General features: G+C 50.3%; 1 protein-coding gene across 4 annotated transcripts; it reads right to left on the reverse strand.

The window, feature by feature from the left end:
• Window positions 1-270: 270 nt before the first annotated feature.
• PACSIN3 (protein kinase C and casein kinase substrate in neurons 3) lies at window positions 271-8,534 on the reverse strand. Of its 4 annotated transcripts, XM_039868846.1 has the most exons (12): window positions 7,934-8,040; window positions 7,363-7,846; window positions 4,960-5,032; window positions 4,620-4,709; window positions 4,311-4,467; window positions 3,321-3,556; window positions 3,053-3,208; window positions 2,233-2,408; window positions 1,978-2,098; window positions 1,673-1,809; window positions 1,192-1,313; window positions 271-795 (listed from the first exon to the last, which is right to left on the reverse strand). In XM_039868846.1, the coding sequence occupies exons 4-12, from the start codon at window positions 4,671-4,673 to the stop codon at window positions 680-682; spliced, it is 1,275 nt and encodes a 424-aa protein (XP_039724780.1). In that variant the 5' UTR covers window positions 4,674-4,709; window positions 4,960-5,032; window positions 7,363-7,846; window positions 7,934-8,040; the 3' UTR covers window positions 271-679. The 4 variants fall into 4 exon arrangements, with proteins under 4 accessions (XP_039724780.1, XP_039724774.1, XP_039724766.1 ...); XM_039868840.1 differs by lacking the exons at window positions 7,363-7,846; window positions 7,934-8,040 and adding an exon at window positions 8,323-8,534; XM_039868832.1 differs by lacking the exon at window positions 7,363-7,846 and having other exon boundaries at window positions 7,934-8,050.
• Window positions 8,535-18,039: the final 9,505 nt, after the last annotated feature.

The following is an 18,039-nucleotide window of genomic DNA, read 5'->3' on the forward strand; positions in this document are numbered from 1 at the left end:
AGGGTCCCACCAGACTGAACGGGGAGACAAACTGGCCGGGCTCCCGCCCAGCTCACAACTCAGCACTCAGGCCGACTCACACCAAGCCTGATCTCGAGTCCCTTTCACTCAGGTTAGAGTCCCGAAGTTCCAGAGCAGATACCATATGGCAAACTTTTGCCCAACTCCAGCCCCCATGACATCTTCTAGGCCCACGGACCTCCCTTTAGTGCCTCTCCCGATGCCCTCTGCAGCCTGGCAAGGTCAGAGTATCAAAAAAGATGCACGCAATGCTTTTTTCCTCAAGTTTAATACACACTAGAACAAGCCACAAAAGAGTGCTGCTAGTCCAGAACTACACTCACCCCAAGCCCACCCCAGGAACCCCAAAACTCAGAGACCAGGAACTGGTTCTGCAGCTCCTGGGGAGACCGAAGCACTCCTGGGGAGGCCCAGGTATCCCTGAGCCCTTCTGTCACTTCCTGACCTCCCCATCTTACCCTCAGCCTAGACTCAAATTGGCCCTTCCCTACCAATCCCTTCCTGGACACGTGACCCTCCCCTCCCTGGTTCCCTGGACTCTCTCCTTCCTCAAGGGCAGCGGGGGCACAATGGTTCAGGGTCCTCAGGTCTCGCTTTCCAGGAGAAGCTAGGCTCTGGTTCAGGGTGGAGAAACGTTGCAGAAGGGCTGTCAAGGTGGTCAGGCCCCCACACACTCCACGTAATTGGCAGGGTACAGGCCAATGCGGCCACTCTGCAGCTGGCCCTGGCACCAGCCCTGCTCATCCTCCTCACTCATCTTCAGCAGCTCCTCCCCTGGGGGAAAGGGGATTGGTCATTACCAACTGCCCTGGCCCAGCCCCATTCCTACAATTGGGTCAGGGACTGAGGCAGGGGGGGCGGGCAGTAACCTAGAGAATTCAGCTAGAGGAAGAGACATGGTTCAGGCAGAGGGAGGTGAAAGTCAGCAAGCCACCCCACCCCAGACCCTGAATGCAGCAATCAGGCCCCAGCTGGTGGTTTTGAGAGGCAGGTGAGGGCTCAAAGCAGACACTGTCTCTTGCAGGCTGGACCCAGAACAACCTTAAGAGTTAGAGAACTGGCCCTTGAGAAGTGGTATCTGGCTTCCCTTTTCCACACCCTTGCTCAGGCCAGTAAAAGAGGAGGGGAGGCTGAAGCCTGGAAAGGAAAAGGAAAGGGGTCCCAGGGTACCTGCTCGGAAGCTCAGCTCATCAGCTTCTTGGCCAGCGTAGTCATAGAGTGCCCGAACCCGCACCCCAGTGGCAACCTTCCGGGAGCTCTCCTCATCTGACCACTCCTCATCCTGCCCACCACTGGAGAGAGGAGGCAGAAGGGGGCAGGCTCAGGGCACAAGGAACACCTTGCGCGAGAGCCTAGAACCCAGGGCTAAGGGCTCACCCTCTTGGAGGAATCCTGGGAGATGCAGGTGGGGAAGAACTGAAAGATTCTAGTCTGACCTCTGCCACACAGTGCTGATGTGAGCAGTAAATGAGAGGGAACATGAGAAACACCTGGCAAACCTAAACCACCATGAAAAGTGGTATTACAGCTACTAAGTAAGTCTTAAGGTCCCTGACGCCAATTTTCAACCCACTTCAGGTGTGAAGTGATTGAAGGAAAGGAGACCGAGGAAAAGAGAGCAGAGCTGCACAGCCAGGTGACTGGCTCTCACCCTGAGGACCCCGGGGACTTAGGTGGGGGCACAGCGCCATCTCTTGTGGGCACGATGCTGGTCAGAGTAACCTCATCAGGGCTCCGGCCACCCTTCTCCTTCCGGCTGATTATCCTCTGTGTGTCCAAGGACCACTCCTGTGGGGACAGTGCTTAGGGTCAGGCTGGGCTGCAGGCTGTGGTGGCAGCCAGAGCCATCCAGACCACCTTCACCTACTTCATTCCAAGTCCTAGTTTCCCTCCTGAAATCCAGGTTGAGCCCACTGGGAGCCCACCCCGCCTCCCAGCCCCGCCTAGAACACGTACCTCGAACTGTGGCCAGTTCATGGCCATGCCTGGTCCATGGGTGCTGCGCCACCAGCGCAGATCCTCTTCGTCACTGGCTGCCTCAATACCTTGATGAAGGTCTTTGTGGAGCTCATGGAACCTACGGCCCAAGGCACAATCCTCAGACTAGGAAGTCCTGGGCTCCTGCACCCCCACCTCCAATCTCATTCAGCACAGCCAGAGCCCAGGTGAGATGGATTACCCCAGATCTCCACACTACCCCACAGCCCATACCTCTCACTGCTGGAGAGGTCGAGGTGCTGGTGTATGGTGAGCAGCATGTCTTTGAAGAAGAGAAGCCGCTGGCGCTCAGCGGCCTGACAGGTCTCGAAGGCCTGCTCCATGTCTTCCATGTAGCGTGGGGTGTAGCGATGCAGCTCTGCCAGCATCTGCTCATACTGAGTTTTCATCTGGGTGGGAAAGGAGGAGGCCTGGTGAGGATGATGAGACCTTCTTCCACTCACACTGCTAGTATTTACTGAGTACCTGCCATGGACCAGCTCTGGCCTAGGCACCAGGGGCAATCAGTCACAAGACCTAGTTCCTGCCCCTAAGACCCAGCAGCCTAACAAGAGAGGTGACATTCCAGCACAGCAGCTTTAAAAGTCTGGTGAGTGGAGATTAAGAGTGAAAGTAAGAAGAGATGGAGAATCAAAGATGATATAAGATCAACCGATGAGGGAAAGGAGCAATCAGAAAAAGCTTCATGGAGGAGGTGGAAACTGAGCAGCACCTCTGAGGACAGGAGGATTTGGCTACGCAGAGCTGAAGGAAAGGGCACTCTGGCAGAACAGGCAACGTGAGAAGTTGTCCCAGGTGGTACACTGGGAAAGGAAGAGGGCTGGGAAGGTCCCATCAACTACTAAACTCATCCCGATGCCTGAAATTGCACCATGTCTTTCCCTGGGTAAATTATCATCTTTTCTCAGGTTCCTCCTTTAAATGATAATCTGGAGAGAGAGTGGCAGGTGAGGATGAGAGCAGTAAGACTGCTGGGGACTGGGAAAGGCATTCAGGAAGCCCCAAGCTGGGCCGGGCGGTTCAGGGCCGGTACCTTCTCGGCCTCCTTGGTGCAGCGTTCCACCCGCTCCTGCAGCTTGCGCAGCTGCTCCTGGGAGACCGTGTTGTCTGCCTTCGCGTGGCTCTCCCGAGTCTGGGCTGTTTTCTCCTCCTTCCGGGCTCCATGGTAGCTCTTCCTGGAAGCCTCAACCTGGCACACACACGGACAACTCTGGACCTTGCACACCATGCCCCAGCCCCCTCGAACCCCTGGCAAACCCAGGAAAGGGGGTGCCTCTGATGCCCATCCCTCCCAGGCTCACCTCCTTCAGCCTCTTCAGCCAGGGCTTCTGGGCCTTACGGAAGCTGTCCTCGGCAGCCCGGCTCTCACGGAAGCCACCCAGCACCGGCCGGTGGAAGGCGCCCCGCTGCCAAGCACGCACCCGCTCGCTGTCCTGCCCCTGCAGCTTCTCCCGCACCTCCAGGTGCAACGTGCTCAGCCGCTCAGCCGCCGTGAAGAAGGCGTGCCAGGCCTTCTCCAGGGTGCCGTACTGGGGGCCTGCAGGGAGGGATGGAGCTTAGGCCAGGCCAGGAATATCACCGGAAATGAGCTCTCTCCCTCTCATTGGGTGCTGTTCTGGGTACCTTCCAGGCATGGAAGGTGGGATGCAAAGATGAGCAACAACATCAGCCGCTGCTTACTGAATACCTGCTCTGTGCCTTGACATACCAGATCTCACTGAATCTTTGCCTCATCCACCTCTGTGAAAACAGTGGCATGATCGACATTTAACAGATGAAAAAAAGGTGCCCCAGAGAAGTGACGGTAATTGCCCAAAGCATTACAGCTATAGATGAAGCTGAGATTCAAACCCAGGTCTGTGACATAAACCACTACATTGTGTTGCCTCAGAGGGAAGAACCAGTGTCTATTCTCAAGGAGGGCAGCTTGTTAGGGTGGAAAAGTCCCAAGCTCCTGAATCAGAAGGCCTGGCTCAAGCTTTAGCTCTTTCTAGCTATCTGGCTTCAGACAAGTCACTTAGCCTCCGAGGAACTTCTAGATTGTTCTCTAGAAAATGTGTAGATCAGGACTACCGCCATCATAGGGCTGTTAGAAATATCAAAATAATGACTGTACTTTGCAAACTCTAACAGCACAACTGTGAGAGTAACCAGGAGGATCTTCCCTTTAAAAGGAAGGCAAACATGGAAGCCTCAACCTTTCCACAAGAGGTGCAAAAAGAAGCTGCCCTGCCTGGTCTCCCCACCCTAGGTGGCCCTTTGTTCCTTGCTGGGCCCGCATGCTGGCTCACCCTTTTCCACAGCGCCTCTCCACTTTCGGGCCCAGTCAGCCAGCTGCTGGGCATAAGCCTTCTCGATGCGGGCACGTTCCTGGAAGCAGGTGACCAGGTCCCCACACAGCCGATGCCCATCTTCCACCCGCTGCACTGTCCGCCTGTAGTTTCCGGCCTGGGGCATATATGGAAAGGACAGTGTGTCCAGGGAAAAGCCCCCTCAAGGGCTGGGGCTGACAGCTATGTAATTCCCCTGGACAGGTGGCTGGGCCCAAAGGAGGGTGGGCATTTCAGTGCCACTCCCAAACCTGGAACCCAGCTGCTCACCTCCCAAAAACTGCCCTCTAGGGCCTCCCCTCCGGCATCTTCCTCTGGAGCCATGGTGTCCCCGCAGCAAGGAATGGTGGCAGATTGAGGCTGTGGAGCACAGAGGCATAAGCAGGGAAGCTGGACATACACTTTTAGGGATAGAAAAAGACCCTCTCCTATCCATGGGCTTTGTCCCCACTGCCATTCCCACCACCCAGGAAGCTGTTGGAGCTCAGACTTAGCAGGCACGGGTCTGGAAGTCCCCAGGAGGAGCTGGCATAGGAGCAAGGATAGCAGTTCCAAAGCTGCTCCGCTCACCCTGGGCTGGCACTCTGCTCCCCCCATCTCACTCACGTACCTGGAGCCTAGAGATCACTTCAGGGATCTGGGTGTCCAACTTTCAAAGCTGCCACTGTGACTCTGCCTTGAAGCTGATGGGAGCAAAGCAGGGAGTGAGGGCAGGGGCCTAGAGTGTCCAGGGCGGTGCCCGGCTCCCCCGATATAGCAACTGCTGTCAGAAGCGCCAGATTCCAGCCAGGAGAATGCCAGGCAGGTCACACGATCCAGCTGGGGATTAAATGGCAGGCGGGGGTGGGCAGTGGGCAGAGGGCCCCACTCCCCTGACTGTAGATGAGAGAAGAGGACACCTGCCCAAGTCAACACTCTGCTGCCTTTCCTTGAACGATAAAGCGACCTTTTTCTAGACCAGACCAAGTCAGGGTGCCCAGCCACACTCCAGTAGTTCCCTACAATGGGAAGAGCAGACTGGGAACCAGAGGCCTGAATCCTATCTTGGCCAAGAAGCTTGAACAAGTGCATTTTACTATCCCCTCCTAAGGGAGCCTCAGCTCTCTCCTAAGATGGAAATTCTGCCTCCTGGTCTGCTTCTGTACCAGGGCTGGTTTAACACTCAAGCCAGGCAATGAACAAGCAATGTGAGGGGCCTAACAGTCACAAGGAGACACTCACCCTGTTCCACAGCATCCACTGAGGTCCCACAAAGCTCTGTGGGTAACAAGCAACTCATCCTTGCCCTCAAAAGCCCAGAGTCTGGGGCAGCATGAGGGACTCAAACAGGTGATCAGTTCTAAGAGTGTTCTCCAGAATCGCAGAAGAGGGCAAGGCAGATTCCAACCCCAGAGCCACCACCCCAGGGGCTAGAAGTCACAATGGCACATAGCCGCTCCCCTCCTGCCTCTGTGCAGGGTCTCAGCTGTCCCCAGCACCGACTCAAGCCCATAGAAGGAAATCGCTTCCTCTTCTGAGCAAGCCCAGAGGACACCGCCGGGGCCAATGATGACAGAGTGTGCCTGTTGCCCTCAAAGCAGGGCTCCATTACAGTGCTCCCCTCCAAATTGGTGAACCTCTATCCTTTGTTCAAAACTCAAATTGAAACATCTTCTCCACAGTCACCCCCTCCAATTCCTCCACCCTCATTCTCAAAGCCACTATATACCCACTCAGTCGGGGTATACATCCCACTGGGTTGTAATCGATAAGACAGGATCAGTCCCCAGTCATTGACAGAGACTTCCTGAGAGTCCGATTTGGGTTCCTCCAGACACTGGAGTTAGTAGTTGAATGAAAAAACAAATGACATCCCCTGAAGACTGGGAAACCCACTGGCTATAGCAGCTGTGAGAAAGCTTGGTCTGAGTAAGCTTCTACCCCTAAGCTAACAGGAGGGAGAGCTCAGGCCTGCAATGGAGGTGCCTGGGCACAGAACAGGACAGGGACAGAGCAATTGGCCCCATTGGAGTCCTCAGCGCTTCTCCTTGCTTCCTCTTGAGTCTGTCCCATTTGCCCAGAAACAACTTGCCAACCAGATGGAGAGAACCAGAGCTGCAGCTGTAAATCACAGGGCCTTCGGAGCTGTCCCAGTCAGGCATCCAGGGGCCCAGGGCCCCTGACTGCTCCAGCCTCCATGCTCCCAACTCCCGGGAGAGCTGCCCCCCACCCATTCTCTTTCTCTGGCCCCAGAACAGAGCAGGCTGTGTGTACAGGGTTGGCACTGCTCCCTCCAGCCTTCCAGAGCAAACACAAGCCCAAACCCCAAGCACAGCCAGGCCCCACAGACCAAGATTGATTTAGCTACAGGAGTGGGCCTTGCGCCTCGGCCCGTTATGGAAGGCCAGCACCCTGTGCCTCCTGACCTCAGCAGAGACTCTGATGGGTCCCCAGAACGCACTGCCACAGAAAAGGGCTCAGAAAGCAAATACTGAATGCTTCCCAGCCCAGGGAGCCAGCACTTCCTGGGCCCAGAGAGGTTGGCTGGGGCTTGGCAGGGTCTCTTCATAGTTGCCTGGGCCAAGGTAGGGAGTCCTGGGATTCAAGGAAGAACCCACTCTCCCTACTTGAAATGGTAGGTAACCCCTGCCCGGACCAGCTCCCACCCTTTCCAGAAGCTGGGGCATGCCCCTGGGAGGGAGCACTGCCATCCTGCCCTGCCCATCTTCTGTCCTGAGTCACAGGCTGCACCTAAGGGCCTCTCCTCCTAGCAGCTCCTCCCGGTGGGCCGGCAGCTCTAGGATTTGAATGCACAGGAGGTGGCAGGACACTCACTGATCCAGAGACGGACACCTAAGCTACAGCGGCTGGGACCCGCGGCCCCGGTGGTTGGGGGAGGGGGTGGCGCGGGGAAAGGGGAGGAGGCAGGGCCAGGGAGGGGCATAACAAAGGGGCACTTTTAGAAACCCGACCTGCCGGCCAAGGTGCCTGCTCCCTGATGACGCACTCCAAACCCAGAGCCTCCAAACCAGACCTTAGAGCCCAAGGGCCGCCGGGCTCTGGTCTCAACCCTATTGACGGCACCCGTCAACCAGTCTCTCTTGCCGGCCGGGCACTGCACAACTCGGAGCCCGTGGAGTCCACGCGGAGCTGCCTGGCCAGGCCTAGCCATGTAGGCTCTGGGACTTCTTGGCTAAACTTGCTGAACTCGGTATCGGCGGGGGTGGGATCTTGCCGTGGGCTCCAGAGAGCGACCCGGGGCAGCGACCCCAGGAATTAGGGCTCTTTGCAGAAGGCAAAGGGTCGACAGAGAGCACAGGGCGGTCTGGGGCCCTTAAGAGGCCCCTGGAGATGGTGTGGCCCTCCAGTAGCGACGCCCCCATCCCCCGGCCGGCCCAGGGAATTGCAGGGTACTCAGCGCCGCAGATGAGACACCCCTCGGTTCAGGCAGCTCTTCCCGTCCTCGTTCAGGCGGGGTGGCCAGGGGCTCCTGGGGCGGGAGCTGGTCCCATTGCAAACTTCAGGAGTGAGAGGGTGGAGAGAACGGGCTCGAGCCGGCGCTCCCGCCACCGCCTCCCATCGGTCCCGGCCGGGGCAGTACTCACGGCGTCCTCTCTGCGATCCTCGGCTAGAGGGGGTCCGGCCACGCTCAGACCCGAGTCCTGACACTCTCCGGCCCCGGCCGCCGCCTCCCGGAGCGCGCCGGGCCCTCCCCCGGGAAGCCCAGCCCCCGGCCCCGCCCTCTCGTCGCCGCGGCCCCAACCCCACGGGCCATCGGCGGGCGCAGGGGCTGCAGGCATAGCGGCAACGCGCGGCTCCCGCGTAAGAAACGCCAGGGCCGAGTCCCCCGGGTGGAGCAGTGCCGCTGCAGGGAGTCCGATTTCAGCTTTGCCCCTCCCGCCTTTGTAGATTCTGGGAGACCGGTGGAACCGGGAAGGGACCAGGCCTGCACGGACACCCCTTAGAGGGAGGCCTGAGGGCTGCACTGCCTTACATTTTTTTGCTGATCACAGATTTCTTAAAAGTTAGCTCCGGCATGGCTCACAACCATCCCCTTGTAAGCATTGGGGTTCCCACTGTACAGACGCGGAAAACAATCTCGGAGAGCTTCAGCGGCTTGCACGAGATCTGTAGTCGATCACGGCCGGGGCTCCAAAGCCGTGCCCTTTCCACGCACAGACCTGCCTGCCAATCTGGGGCGAATTCCGAGGCCTGGGACAGACACGCGGTGGGGGTGGGGCAAAATGCACGAGCTCCTCCCCCTCCGTGTTCCTATTGCCAGATTTTGTACTACTATTTACTCTTAAATCCCTTTGCCCCTCCACCCCCTTGTCAGTCACCAGCTTTGGTGGATTTTTCCAGATCGCCAGGATGCCACCTCACCCTAAATAAATCCCTTCTTCCTCACCCCTTTACCCCCACCTAGGATTTTTCGGAGGCTGCTCGTCTGTTATTTATATCCACTGGAGCGGTCCAAGAATGTTCCGAAGCTGACCTAAGCGCCACCTGCTAGGCCTCCTCGCCCCTCCCGCTCGCTCCTGGACTGGTGACCCGGCGGCCGTGCCCTCCGTCTGGCAGGCAAGAGTAGGCGCGGGCCTGCGGGGTCAGATGCCCGGGGCGCTCGGAGGGTCCAGACCGTGCAAATTCGCTCGCGACTGGAGAGGCGGGGGTGAGCTCCAAGGAGGACGGCGCAGCGCTCTGGGAGGCGGAGGGTCACACTGTTCTCTCTCCAGCACGTACTCTCCCTTCCCACCCCCTACCCCGCTCCCCACCCCCACGCACACTGTCATATACTCCCTGAGGGGTGTGCGTACGTGTGCACGGGTTTTTAAACAGCAGCATTAAAAATAGCAAAATTATGTTTCTAAATCCGGGAGGAATCACTGACGCATTCTTTATGCAGATAAATACACTCATAAAATGGGAAAAGACCTGAAGAGAATGAATGGGGGTAATTTCAAGTGGTAGTGTTAGCTAATGAGGGCGGACTTGCTCTGTAGTCTTTGTGGGAGGGTGAATCTGCCTCCCCAAGATGCCTGTGAGGCCCACAAGACGTGCCACCTTTGGCCTGGGGCCTCTGGCCGCTTGGCAAGTAGTACCTGAGTAGTGGATCCTTGCCTTGACGCTCACAAGGGTGTGTACCCAGCAGGATGTGCTTCTGACACCAGTTTCAACTCCCACTCTGTTGGGGCTTGGTCAAGTCCCTTTTCTCTATATCTCTGTTTCTACCTCTATAAAACATGACAGATGACCGGGCTGACCTCCCAAATGGGCCATGTGCCCCAGCTAATTAATAATTGTATAAATTAATAATTAATAACTGCAAATAAGAGCTGTGACAGCCACAGTGTTTTGTATTATTTAAAACCAGTTAACATCCCACCTAATGCCTGGAGGCCTTTAGGCACCTAGACAGAAAGAGTGAAAACACAAGAATGAAATTAATTACAGGAGCCACCTATTAAACTCCCATTAAAAACAAAGGCTGCAAGCCATGCTCTGAGATCTGGAGAAGCCAGGTCCCAGAGAGACTCAGAAAACTGGGCTATTCAACAGACTACAAGGAGTGGGTGCCGGGTGGAAAACATCTGGCTTGTCTTGGGTTCAATCTGGAAGCAGTAAGCAGAAATGTTGCAGCTGATCCTAATTGCCCCCTAGGGAGAAAAAATAAACCAAATCACAGAGCATCCCCTGCTGCTTCAAGGTGAAAGGAGATAGAGCTGCCCTTGGAAAGCCAAACCCCCGCTAGTGCTGCTCCCAGGGCTCAGATTTCTATGCTCTGCAGCCAGAGCCCCTACATACTCATCTTGCTCTATCAGTGTGGTACCCAACTGGAACTGAGTTCGAGATGCCCAAGGTCAGAGGGCTAGATAGACAGAAACCTAGAGAGGCAGCTTGGCTCAAGGCACCTGGTGGTAGTTAGGTCCAAAGCCCAAGCTCACAATACTCACAAACTCACTCACCTTGAAATTCTGGAATGTCCTACCCACCGTGCCTTCACTTGTTTGTTTGTTTGTTTGTTTGTTCTTTCATTCGTTCATTCATTTATCCAGTCAAGGAAACATTTGAATTTTTGCTCCACGCTAAGCCCTATGCTGGGTATTGGGAATACAGATATAAATAAGGCAGAGCCCTAAGCATACAATAATGATACAATGAGATCATGAAAAACTATGAGAAAAGAGAGGAAGAGACCGCCTCTCACAAGGCATGGCACTTGATTGGTCTTGATGAGCAGGAATTAGTCATCTGGAGAGGCATTCTAGGCGGGAGCACCAGGGTGTGCCAAGCCCCAGAGGTGTTAGCATATGACTTGGTGACCCAGCAATTCCACTTTTTGGTATCTATCCTAAAAAAATGTGTACCAGTGCAGAAAAACATACAAAGATGTTTGAATATCGTATTGTTTGCAATAAGGAAAAACTGGAAACAAATGTGCATAGGAGGGCAATGGTTAAATAACCCAAAGTTCATTCATGCTTCGGATTACTCTGTAGTAACTTAAGCACAAAGTAGAGAGAGATGTGTTCTTATATGAAGACCTCCAAGACACTGTTGAATAAAAAAGCAAAAGGCAGAACACACAAAATATACAGAAATAATATATACCAAACTGATTTCAGACCTCTAGGGAGAGGTCTAGAATTAATAAAAGAGATTTTTGTAATGTTAGAAAATTAACAATGAGAATGTACTTATGTATAGATTGTATAATTAAAATAGCCATTTTAGAAGATGATGAGTGGGTCTTCTTGTCTAAAATAGTTGTGTCCAAATAGAATTTTCGGCACTGATGGAAACATTCTATAGCTGCGCTGTCCAATATGGTAGCCACATGTGGTTACTGAGCACTTGAAATATGGCTAGTGTGATCAAGGAACTGAATTTTAAATTTAATCTAATTTTAATTAATTAAAAATTTAACAGCCACAAGTGGCTAGTGGCAACTGTATTGAACAGTTCCAGTCTTGACTATCTAAAGTATTGAGTTCAAGATGGAGTGGAAGCAGATAGAAGAAGAGGTTGGAAAGATGTGTTGAAATTAAATGGTGAAGATTTGCAAAGTAGGTTAAGGAATTTAGACTTATCCTACAGGCAATGGGAAGTATGGATGGGAGTGATTGGATCAGATCTAGCTTTTTAAAAAGTAACTCTGGCAGTCCTGCAGAGGATAGATTAGAACAAACAGAAGGCTGAGAGCTTCTGTGTTTCTCTCCGTGGCCGCTGGACACGTTGCAGCATTACTGACAGGCAGCTGAGTAAAGTATTCTGATACAACAGCTATGTTTTTAAGATCTCAGGCAACCCCAGAGTTACTGAGAGGGGTTAACCTCAGTAGGGGAGGCTCTTTCTGGGTTGGAGCACAGGAAGAACAGCAGATGGATGGCATTAGAGTGAAAATGCATAGCAGGTTTCAGAGTGGGGCTTTTAGGAAAAGCTTCTCCAGGGTCAGGAATTTGCCCGGAGCAGATTCTTCAGAAGGTTCCACAGACTTGCTACTGCATAGTCCAGGTGTCAGCTTGGTAGGCCAGGAGAGTTCTGCTTAGGAAACGCCCTGGTTCATTTGGGCCGTTCCCTGAAGTCCACTGACATCCTCCTTACTGGTAAAAGAGGAGTGCTGGTAGAGACTCCATTAATTTAGCTGACTCCAAGGGAAATACCCGCTATGCCAGACACCATGCTGGGTGCTTGGTCCACAATGCAAACAAAACAGACAGAAACAGTTCTTGACTTCATGGAGTTTTCCACTAAAATCAAATTAAGGCCCAAATACATAATTACCAGTTGTGATAAGTGTTTTAAGGGAAAGAAAAAAATTAAAAAGATATGGTGCTATAAGAGAATAATACGGGGGGTATAATTTCAATGCGGGGAGGAGGGAGGGTCAGAGAAGACTTCTCTAGGAAGTTTAAGCTTCTCTACCCAAAAAGGCCCCCAAACCCAAAAGACAAATGCAACTTATCTAGGTAAAGTGGGAACCTAGGAGAGGGCATTCCAGGTAGAAAGACTGATGTGAGCAAAGGCCCTGAAATGGGAACTTGACCTTCTGGGAAAGAAAGATAGAGAGGATGAGAGGTCCAGGGTGACGTAAGAGGGGCGGGCAGCACCCAGACACTGCTGCTTTGTTTTATTCTGTGTGCAGAATTTAAGCAGAAGGGAGACCTGAGCGTCTTTCTAGATGTTGTGTGAGGAATGGACTAGAGCATGGGATCAGCAAATAGTGGCCTGGACCACCTACAAGCTAAAGATAGTTTTCACATTTTTAAATGGCTGAAAAAATTCAAAAGAAGAGTAATATTTTATGATATATGAAGGTTATAGAAAATTCAAATTTCAGTGTCCACAAATAAAGTTTTATTGAAATATAGCTATATTCATTTGTTTACAAATTGTCTATGGCTGCTTTTGCACTGCAATGGCAGAGTTGAGTAGTTGCAACAGAGATTGTATGATTCACCTAGAGCCTAGAATATTTATTATCAGTACCTTTACTCCAAAGCTCTGCTGACCCCTGGATTAGAGGGATACAAAAAGTAGGGAGACCAATTGGGGGCGGGGGGGCTGCAGTCATTCAGTTGCAAGATCATAGTGGCTTTTTCTAGGGTAGTAATCATGGAAGTGCTCAGTGCATGGACTGAAGAAGTATTTGGGGGAAAGAATCTATAGAACTTGCTGATGGATTAAATGTGAATGGTAAGAGGGAGAGATTTCAAAATGACTCCCAATCTATGATCTCAGATTAAACTCTGGACCAGAGGAGGACATTAGTGGGGTACTTGGCAAAATTTGCATAAAGCTTATAGATTAGAGAATAGTGTTATTAGTGTTAATTTCCTCATTTTGGTAATTGTATATGATGTTACATTTGGAGAATTAAGGAAAAATATATTAAAATTCTTTGTAACTTTTTTGCAACTCTTTGTAAATCTGAGATTATTTCAAAATGAAAAGTTAAAAAATAAAAATAAATTCAAACAAATAAAGTAAAAATGACTTCCTGATTTTTAGCTTGAAGTTCCACTTACCAAGATGGGGGGAAATGTGAAAGACGCAAGCGAAGAAAGGAAGATCAAGATCTCACTCTTGAACTTTGGGTTTGAGATACTGATGAGATGTCCATGTGTCAAGAAGACGGGGCCAGGCACTATTCTGGACATCACAAATGAGCCCCCAAACCTGGGGGAAGATAAAGAAACCATGCAACTCAACCTCGGAATGAGAGCTCTATCCCTGAGGTGAGGCAGGACCAGGTGGCAAAGGAAGAGCATGGAGAACGTGTGTATGGAATGTCCACGGTAAAACAGGCATTCTGCTCAGCATTTGCTCACCTGCTCAGCGTTTGGTCCCCCTGTCTGGTAGAACTTATTCTTCTCAGTTTACAAAGGAGGGAACAGGCTCAGAGAGATGCTAAGATTAGCTCAAGGACACAGCTAGGAAGTGGGAATGAGAGGGCTGTCTGACCCCAACACCTGCGAGAGATTTCCCACTCAATGATGCTGAGCATTCATGGCAGAGATGGGTTTATTAGCTCCCCAGGGCTGCTATAACAAATGACCACTGGCTGGTGACTTGAAACAGCAGAAATCACTTGTCTTACAGTTCTGGAGGCCAGAAATCCCAAATCAAACTGTTAGCAGGTATACACTCCCTCCCCAGGCTCTGGGGGTGAGTCTTTACCTGCCTTTCTCCCAGCTTCTGGTGGCTGCTAGCAGTCTGGCAATCTTTGGCATCCCTAGGGTTTTAGCCATATAACTCCAATCTCTGCCTCTATCTAACATCATCTTCTCTGTGAATCTGTCTCTGTCTCTAGGGCTATTTCATCTACCTTTGCCTTATTCTTGTAAGGATACTTGCCACTGGATTTAGGGCCTGCTCAGATAATCCAGGATGAGCTCCTCATCTTAAAATCCTTAACTACATCTGCAAAGATCATTTTGCTAAATAAAGTAACATCCACAAGTTCTAGGGATTAGGATGTGGATATATATTTTCAGGGATCACCATTCAGCCCACCACACGGGGCTAGAGGAGGCCACAGCTGTTAGCCTTGGAAATCTACTAAAAAAAACTTCTTGAATTTCTGATGAAAAAAAAAAATAAAAAACACAACTTCTTGAACTTAAAAAGTAGCTGTCTTTCAAAGTTTCTCCTCATCCAGTTTCACAAATATGTCTCTTTGCAGAATGGATCAAGGGCCTAAATGCTGCCAACACAAATGTGGATTGGTCTTCTAGACTGCATATAATTATGAAAAAACTCTCAGATTCTGGGGCCTTATGACACAGGGATAGTCAGGCACAAAGAGTAGTGTACAGTAAACGTGTCTGGGAAGATGCCCACTCAGAGTTTGGAATGTTGCAGAAAGTGCGTGTAGAGTTGTGCAATGATACCTCCCTCACTCCCTCCAGGCTATTGGCTTCACCAAGAGCCACAGGTACTCGGGCAGCTCACTGCCTTCCTCTATAGGGACAAACTTAGCTGGGGTTCCTTAGGCAAGTGTTTTGTCACATGCTCCTGGAGTTAATATGTCATAGTAGGGACAGGAGCTAAAGCTGGGCAGTGGAGAAGGGAGTGGGATGAGGGGAATGTAAAGGAATGCAAATGTAGTTCTCCTGGTCCCACTAGCATGTGACACATCCACTCATAGGCAACTGGCCTAACTGTCACACCGAGAGAACCATTTTCATTTCTGCTGCTTGGGATTTTTGCAGTCTTCGTTGGCATTAGAAGAGTGAGTAGAAGTTACTGCCAGAACTCAAAACACTGGTTTCTGATTCTCTGGTCCCCACTCTTTCCATGATGGCTATCTGATTGGTGAGAACTCTTTAGAACAGCAAAGAATTTCCTCACCACCTTTATCAGAACTTATCAGATCAGTAAACAAGCATTGTCAGGAGATTATATAACAACTTCTATTTATAGAACACTTTACAGTCTGCAAAGTACTTTCACATACATTATCTTAGCACTCAGGCAAATGCCCTGAGAATCTGGCTGCCTAGGGAAGTTTCCTGGCATCCTGTACCTATGGTATTTCATGACAGGATGTTGATTTAGTGTAGGGATGGCGCTTCATCCCTCGCAGTAAAGACAGAAGGTGGGTTTTTTGGTATTTACACAGCTGTCTTACACTTCCAAAGCTACTCAAAATTGTATTTTTGAAAAGAATGCCAGAATTCTCAGAGGGTGGGAGTCATGCCTTCATTTAGCATTATTATGAATGTATTCATATTCGGGCATTTAAATATGTATTGGAGGTGCCAAGCAACAAGGACTCTGGATGCTGTATTCAGTCCGTTTCCAATCCTTGAGGCTGTCATTTGCAAACCACTGGATGCAGTAGCTGTGTGGGAAGCCTGCACTTACCATCCGCATGGATTAGAGACAGTTTTGAAGACTCAGCAGAGTGTTTGGATCCATAGACAGCTTGATCAGAATCCTAGTCATGTATCAGCCTGCACCAGGAAAATGATTCCTGCTAGATGGAAATTTCCCACAGGGAGGCCAGAGTTCAAAGCAGTCACTGATTTCTGCTATTTTAACAGCAAGTTACAGGATCACGGATTTTAAAGCTGGAAGAGATCTCAGCCACTTAGTCCCTCCCCTTGATTTTATGAGGAAACTTAGGCACAAAAAAATGAAATGATGAACCCAAGATCACATAGTCTAAGAATAATGCTCTTCTCACTGTGCTATATTTTTTGTTCCAGAAAACACTTAAGCCACATATTGTTTTGCATATCAAAGAAACTGGCATTATTTAGGGTCATGCCTTTGGTCTGCCCTGCCTCCAGTGCAAACACGAGACCTTGATTTGCTATCACCAGCAACTTTTGAATGAATTGCCTTGTGATGCCTTATGTCAAAGGTAGTGTCACGAATAGGACCAAAACAACTATAAACGGGGTTTCATGGCACGGCCACTCCATGGCATGAAACCAGAGCAATGCTGCACCATTCACCTCATTATCAGATTAGCAGCATCAAAAAATGTGTATTAAAGGTTTCTGTCCTCCCTGTACCTGATATTCATCAGATGGGAATAGATGACATCAAGCCCCTAGGCAGTTATTTTGTGGTGAAACAAAGCAAAACCCAGGGTAAGAACGCCTGAAAGCACAACCTGAAACAAAGCACTTTACTGGCCTGTGAGAGGCAGGTTTCCACTGGTCACATGTAGTTTGTTTAATCCACCATGGGAAACTCCCCAATCCTAAAAGTGGATTCTGGGGAAACCTGGCATTAAGCAAGACATTTCCTTTGCTCATGAATCCATCATGGCTAAGTATCACCTCCCTGCCTTTCCATTTCTTACTTCCTCTGCCTAGAATGCTCGCCCCTTCTCCCCTCCCCGTCTCTCAAAATTCAGCTTAAGTGTCACCTTCTCTGGGAAGACTTCTTTGACACTGTCCCTTCTCTGACCCACTCCAAGATGAGTTAAAATGTTCTTTTCCTGTGTCTCCCACCCTCTACGGTAGCTGTAGGTTTCCTTGTCTATTAAAAGGCATACTCCATGGGGGCAAAGAGCATTTTTCATTTTAGCATTCTCTTTAACTAGGATAGGGCCAGGAACAGAGTAGATTTTTGATGTCAGTAGAATATATGAAATTTAAATTCTTCTACCTGCTATTCAACCTCTCCCTTTATTTGGCCTCTCTTATTTTGCACAGATCTTCAATGAAATCAATCTTATCCTCTTCGAGCTGTCTCTTACCCTACTCATAAATGTTAATGTCCCCAAGCCAAACACCATCAGGAACACTCCTGTATACGGTTGAACCTTGGGTTTACCACTCATAGCAACAGAGGATGTATACCATGGGGAATGAAGGAACATCTCTGTAAGGTATTAGAAAGAACTTATAGGCTTAGTTTGTGTTGTATGATTTGGATAAGGGTTCAAAGAAGTGGGGCTTTGCTCTGGATTGGAGGCTGTCAGGAAATGGAAGTAATTCCAAGATTGGATATCAATAAATTCTATCTGTAAGGTGGGAGGAATGAAGCAAAGCTCAAGCTGTGATTGGCAAAGAAGCTGCAGTCATTCATATTAGCCAAAATAATAGGGGGATGCTTTGGTCATTTTTGTTGTTTGGACGATGTTCATACTTTTGCCTGTGTTCAGATGTGAGTGACGATGTTTTTGCGTTGATCTATCACAGTCACAGAGTGGCCTTGTCTGGTGTTGTTTACTGTGAATTTATTTCCACAAAACACCAAGGCCTGCCACTACCAAGCCAGCTCCCAGATGCCAGGGGTTGCTTTTCTCTTTCTCATAACCCACCCCTATTCCTAACTTTTATCGAGCTATTTCTCCACCTCCCTCTCCTGGCCAACTCTATGAAATTCCAGTTCCCCTGTGAGGCTTCTCTAAATACTTTCTCCATTTGATTATCTTTTCTGAATGCATCTGAAAGTCTTGGTTGGCATGCCACAATTTAGTACTCAACTATGTTCTATCTTCAATTGTTTGACTTGTTTCATATTATTTTTCTTCTCTTCTGAGTAGGTTTTAAACCTTTTAGGGTATTTCAATATCCCCCAGAAATGAGCAGCCTACTGAGGTGAAACTATTGGCGGTTCTGAGTAAAGAGAACAAGCTTGCTTTTTAACACAGCTCTGAAAACAAAGCTACTAGCAAGCAGAGAAGCCACCAGCTCGCTCCCCTGGTGGTCACCATTAATAACACCCTGAAGTGACCTTCCCATCAGAA

The sequence above is a fragment of the Pteropus medius genome, unplaced genomic scaffold, assembly GCF_902729225.1.
Source record: "Pteropus medius unplaced genomic scaffold, Ma_sr-lr_union100, whole genome shotgun sequence".
In the NCBI taxonomy this organism is placed as follows: Eukaryota; Metazoa; Chordata; class Mammalia; order Chiroptera; family Pteropodidae; genus Pteropus; species Pteropus medius.